This window comes from Taeniopygia guttata, chromosome 3, assembly GCF_048771995.1.
Source record: "Taeniopygia guttata chromosome 3, bTaeGut7.mat, whole genome shotgun sequence".
Classification (NCBI taxonomy): Eukaryota; Metazoa; Chordata; class Aves; order Passeriformes; family Estrildidae; genus Taeniopygia; species Taeniopygia guttata.
This window is the reverse complement of record NC_133027.1, coordinates 113,935,812-113,942,002: the sequence shown is the minus strand read 5'-3', so window position 1 is coordinate 113,942,002 and position 6,191 is coordinate 113,935,812. Positions and strand designations below refer to the sequence as shown.

Here is a 6,191-nt window from a genome sequence, read left to right as displayed (position 1 = left end):
GATTTTAGAGCTTTATTTTGACTGACAATGAATGGCACACACACACTGCAGCAGGGACTGTCCCACCAGACATGAGCACCTCAGGCTCAGGCACTTGTACTGAGTACTGGCAGCCTCCAGTCTGCTGAAGGTAGGATTAAAAACTCCAGAACACATGGATGGCAGCTGCACTCTCCTTCACAGTGCAGCCTTTTATAAGCAGCCTAAAAAGTTTAAAATTCTTCCTGCCCTGTTCTTTGTGTCGCTGTCCCTCCCCTCTGGCAGAGGCCATGGGCAGCTGGAGGTGGCCATCCTTACACCAGCCTTTTTCCCACCTTCCAGTTCCCCCAGGAGCCCCACTGCTGCCCTGTCACTGCTTAGAAAATCATCTTGTCTTCAGATTTTAGGTCCTGAGAAATCCCCTGGAACAGGACTGCTCCCTAACAAAGCTGAATCCTATATGCGAGCAATCAAAAGACATTTATTTATATAAAGTTCTGTAAAAAAATAAATTTTAGAACAGCATAGTTTCATAGAGAAAAACATTTTCTACAGAGTTCCAACTGCAAGATTTTTATATTGTACCATCATTAAATAAGGTGGGACACCGTGTGGATTTCATTGCACTAGAAGAAATGCAAAGCATCTTTTTAATATAAAGATATACAGAGCATTCTAGACAACTACAGCTGTGTTACAGCTATGTGTTCTTTTGGATTTGGTCCAAAGAAACCTGAGTCTGTTTCCAGAGAGAATGAAAAAACATTGCACAGACAGCTGATCAGTTGTTTCTTGCTGAAGGACACTGAAGGATGTCTCCCTGCAGCTCCTCTGAGTCTGAGCTCCCCGGCTCAGTCCTGCCCTGGCTGGGCTCTGGGCTCAGTGTTCCCTCACCGTCGTCGCTGCTTGAAGAAAGTCAGTCTGTGGTCGGAGCCAAGTGACTGCTCCCCATGGATCATCACCTCTTCTGCTCCCAGATTTCAGCCATGTTTAGATCTAAGTTGTTAAGGCCTTTCAGAGCTTGAAGGTTTCCAGTGTAAAAAGCCACATCTGAGGTAACCAGCCTGCAGTGAAACACACAACAGGATCAGAATGTGACCCCATCACACCCACCTGGAGTGCCTGGACAAGCAGATGGGGTTTGTCCAGGGCTTTGGCACACCATTGCTACAATACATGTTCACATCCTATGCCTAAATTAGATATTTTAAGTATAAATTCAAAACTCAACGCTATGGATGTGGTTTATTTTACAGCAGTGATCATCCATAACAGGATTACTGCTGGGGGTAAAACTAGTTCTAGGAAGGCAGATCAAACCATGAGTTTGGAAAACAGCAGGAATTAGGCATCTAAAACTTCTATTCTCTTGCTGTAATCCCAGGCTTATTTAGACTTAAACCCCCAATTCTATTCCAACTAATAATATAAATTATTGCAACATTAACTTCTGTATTCTAGAGGGTAATGATTCTATGATTCTAGGATTAATGTAAAAGACAACTGACAACAGCACAACAGCTGTATTGTTTGTAACAGTTTATACAGAATTAAAATTCCTCAGATACTGTTGAAACATGCCAGGGGTCATGATGCTTCTTGCTAGCAAGATGTAGGAACAGAAGCTGCATTTACATAGCAAAAGAGTTAACCAGGATTCACAGGCCTGGATTTTCACTATTATTACAGAAACATGCACACAAGCAGGAGAAGCAACAATAAACTGGTAAGGAACAAAACTTTCAGTCCAGTGACATTTGAAGCATTATCAACTTCCTTCTCGGACTTCTGCAGCCTAAGACAATCTTCTGGCATGTGGGTTGGCCCATGAGTTTCATTCACCCTTGCTACACTGCAAACACATCACTGCCCCCAGGTCATCAGGAACAATTAAAAACTCCACTGTTTCAGGGGACAATCCATCTGACAACAAAATTCAGCCTGCAAGAGGCTTTTCCTGTGAGCTGAGGCCAGCAGGCACAGCCAGGCACCCTCTCTCAGGACAGGGACCACTGACCTGTTTGGGGATGGAGTGGGCTGTGGCAGGGAAGGGGAAAAGCTCTGTGAGCATAATCTCTGTTTCACATCTAGTTCTGCTCTAAAAGCCATTCCTGCAGAGCTGCCCACTGCACAGATGAAATGCTACTTTCTCCTATTTTTACTTTGCCAGCACCATGAGTCACCATCCACGTTTCAAAGCTGTTTCAGGAATCACACAATTCCTGCTAATTAAACTGTGGCTGCTGCTGTCACACAAATGGAGAGAAGGCAATCCATGAGCTGAGGACACCTTCCAGCAGGTTTCCAGTCAGACAGTGTCCAGCTCCCAGGCTGTTACCAAGTGGGTTGCACTCCTAGTTACTGTGGCATGGCATAAGTCATGTCCTTTTCTGTAAGCAAGCTCCAAATGGGATACACTGACACATGGAGCTGTGATTCTGGAATCCTGACTTCATGCAGAAGACACCCTCCCAAGTGCCTGCTTATTTAAACAGTGAAAGAAGAGAAGAGCCCCAGCTCACCCGTTCAGAGGTCCTCCATCATTGACCACATTGAGGTGGGCCAGCTGCCTCTTCAGGTGGAGTTTGTAGCTTGCATTAATTCGTAAAAACAACATCTGGAAGAGACCACAGCAGCAGGGTAAGGAACTGTGCTCATGCTCACAGAGGGGAAACATTGCCAACACCCTCAGTCACTGACTTTCAGTTTTGTTTCTGCAACTCGGGTCGTGTTCCTCCTCCTGCCAGTGCTGGGGCCTCACCCTCTGGCCACGCACACCTGCACCACCCAGGCCACCCTCACTGCTCAGGTGTGTGGCACTCAGAGGACTTGTTCTTTGGAACATGAACTTTCCTCCCTGCTGTCTGAAGTGCCCAGCAACTTGTACTAAGCCTAGAAGGTAACAAATCTCTTTCCTGTGCTAGAAGGGACCATTTAATCGAATGTGAAAGAGAAATGACAACTTGTATTCAATGACTGGATCAGTCCTTCCTGTACTCAAGGTTTGCAACTCTGCAGTACCAAGGACTGCAGCAAAATCCTGCAAAAGCACATCTGGTGCAATATGGGTGTGCAATACATTTAGGGACTTCTGGAAGCCACTGATTCTGAGCAGTGTTATAGAATAACCCTCTCAGAGGGCTGCACTCAAGCAGCCCTGAAGTGTTGCCATTTGCACAGCATTTCAGCACTAATTCCTGGATTGCCATCTCTAGACATTAAAAAGCAGCTCAAAATCCTGAAATCCATTCCTTTTGTGTGCCTGATCGCTCTCCCTACACACTGGAATACTTCCTTCAGCTCAGCCCAAGCTGTCCATGTGACTGCTGCCAAGCCCTTTACCGTGTGGGTTTCACCATGACTCAAAAAAGAATTCCCCTCTCCCCAGATAAAGTCTCTCTTGTTCCCAAGGCCATGTGCATTTGCAAGCAAGCTGTGAGATGAAGCTCAAAAATAACATTCACCTGAGTTTGCTCCTCAGGAAGGAGATCATATATAGCTTCATGCATCTTTGCCATTTGCTTGCAGATATTCCTGAAGCATGCTGAAGGAACAGGGGCTTTCACTTCATACTGGAAATAAATACACAACCAGTTAACTCCTTTCTGCCACTTTAGAATGGTTTATGTAGGAGAGCTCCCAACAGCCACCTGGGGCTCTGCTTTGCTAACAACATCAGGAATCAAGATCCATTTAGCACACCACAAATTAAAAGGCTGGCTGGGCTGATCTGATCCAGCCAGGAACTGCAGATGCAGGTGCTGTGGCAGTCAGCTGGCCCTCTCCCTCACACTGGTACGAGCCAACAACAGACAAGCACTTCTGCCTCTGAGAAATGTGCCCCTTGAGTACTTCCCCAGAGAAAACTGCTTGTCTAGGATCATACATATCCAAATTTCTGAAGCATCAAGGAGAGGAAACCATAAAGAAATGGAAACTCCTGACATCTCATCTATCTGCCATAAAAAACCAAAAACCCAACCACATCACATCACGATCCCACAAGAATATTGCACAAATACCTTGGAAAGCAAAGTAAAAAAAAAACTCCCTTCTTCCAGTGCCTGAAATCCAAGAAACAAGACACTGGAAAACACAAGGTGCCAAGAGATTTGCTACAAAGGGAACAAAATTCTCATGTGCCCACTCTGGATAGGGAAGATCTGAACAGGATTTCAGAAACACTGAAAACCTGTCCCAGGAAGAGTGAAGCCAGCTCTGCAGTTGCAGGTGGAGAGGCCTGGGTGACACACTGGCAGGTCACCTTTGGGAGGGTGACACTTCCCCAGGGAGCAGCGTTGCACAGCTCAGGAAAGAACCAAACCATTGTAACTACATCATTTACAAACAGATTGGAGGAGATGCCTGCTTTTATCCAGGCCTGAATTGTAAAAGAGAACAAAGCTTGTCTGAGCACAAGAGAAAAAAAGATATGGGCAGCTTTGAGAAAGTCTTTACAGAAAATCCAAACCAAGACCTAATTCTGACAGAAGAGGTAGCAGAAAAATATCGCTTTCTGTTCCAGGGAACAACCACCCAGCCTGAGGGATAAGCATGCCTCAATACAAGGAAGTTAAGCAAGAAATTGTTTCAATTTCCCAGCACACGGTTAAACCAGAGAGAACCGGGAGGCTGCAGCAGTGGCTCTTGCATGATTACAGCCACACCCAACTCTCCACTGTCATGGGGAAAAGCAACAGACCCGGGAAGAACCCCAAGATCTCCTGGCCATTTTCATCTGCAGCTGAGGTCCACAGCTTTTAAAACCACAAGGGATCAAAAAGAACCTCACTGCTCTTCTGTCCAAACAGTCACAAGACAGCAAGTTCCAAGAGGAGCTCAGAACTTGCACTGGACTTCTTCCATTCCTGGTAACAAACGAGCCTTTACCATTTGCTGAATTATTTCCACTGTTCAATAACACCATTCCTGTTGTATTTCCCTCCCAAAGACAGCTACTTTTATGTGGGACAAAACCCCCAAAAACCAGCAGAGCATTTTGATCTTTAAGGAAGAGCATAAACACATTAAAAAAAAAGAAAAAACACAGTAGGGTTGGGAAATCCCAATTTAAGTGCCTTTTTTTTTTTCCCACCCTAGGTTTAGGTAGTACTACTTGACAGACCAAAGAAACAGATGAAATGGAAAAGCACAACATAAAGTAACAATGAAGTAACAGCAAGGAAGGCAGGAATGCTGCCTGTTGCAACTGCTCCACTACAGCTCTCATCAGCCTGTCCCCAGCCTGTGTTCCCATGAGCTCCTTGAAGGAAGATGTAGGCCCAGGCCAGTCAACCAAATTGGTCACTAAAAAATGAATTCATCCCTGTCATGAAACAGCTTATTTTTTCCTCCAAAACCCTAAGATCCAAAGCACAAGGCTAAGCTTTAAAAGGTCATGTACTTTCTGTAACTGTGGGTCAAGGAGGTGTCTCAGTGTGCTCTGAGGTGAGGCAGAGCAGATCCAAGACCACTCCGTAGCACTGTTTAAACACCAAAACACACCAGGAGTACTAATGCTGCTCCAGGGCAGGAACTGCTGAGCACAGACCTCCCGTCCCAGGCCTGCAGCCCAACAGATGGGCTGGTCCTTCCCCTCCAAAACTCTTCATCCTCAGCACTTTCCTGCTTTTCCTCAGCTGCTGGAAATGCCGCCCTCGCCGCTGGAAAGAGCAGGAAACGGGATCTGCTGAGCCTGGCTGCTGACAAGGGCTGTCAGTGTAGGAGAGCACTTCAGCTCCTGAACACTTGAGCATCTGTGCCAGCCACAGCACTGCTGCTCCTGCTGAAGCAGCCAATGAAACATTTCATTTTCCCAGGAGTGAAGGTGACTGACACCCAGGGGGCAAATGTGAACACAAGACACATTCATGAGAACAGCACAGAGTTTTCCTTCTACATAGCTAAAAGAAGTTCAAACAAGTCCTGGTTAGGAAAGTTTAAGACTCCATTTGAAACATCTAGACTGTATACAATGAGACCTCCAGTTGCAATTTAGAGAGTGTATAATTATTTCCATAAATCATTACCTTGGATAATAGTTTGTCAAATAAGCTATCCATTATGGCAACGAGCTTTGCTGAAATTTCAGCTATGTGGTCATGATAATCCTGTAAGGGAAGAAAGCAGGTTTCATTTTCTAGTGGCATTCATGTTCTTCAGAGTACAGTTGAAAAGCAGAACTGTGTGTTTCAGGAAATGCCAGAAGAATT

General features: G+C 45.4%; 1 protein-coding gene across 3 annotated transcripts in view; it reads right to left on the bottom strand.

The window, feature by feature from the left end:
• Nucleotides 1-440: 440 nt before the first annotated feature.
• VPS54 (VPS54 subunit of GARP complex) overlaps nt 441-6,191 on the bottom strand; it is a 44,060-nt gene continuing 38,309 nt past the window's right edge. For 2 of the 3 annotated variants that reach the window (XM_072927655.1, XM_030269281.4), the window contains 4 exons: nt 6,009-6,089; nt 3,444-3,551; nt 2,502-2,596; nt 537-1,043 (listed from right to left, as the gene is read on the bottom strand). In XM_072927655.1, the coding sequence (XP_072783756.1) occupies nt 938-1,043; nt 2,502-2,596; nt 3,444-3,551; nt 6,009-6,089 (390 nt within the window). In that variant the 3' untranslated portion in view covers nt 537-937. Of the gene's footprint in view, nt 1,044-2,501; nt 2,597-3,443; nt 3,552-6,008; nt 6,090-6,191 lie in introns of all 3 variants that reach the window. The other variant, XM_030269280.4, reaches the window with a different exon arrangement.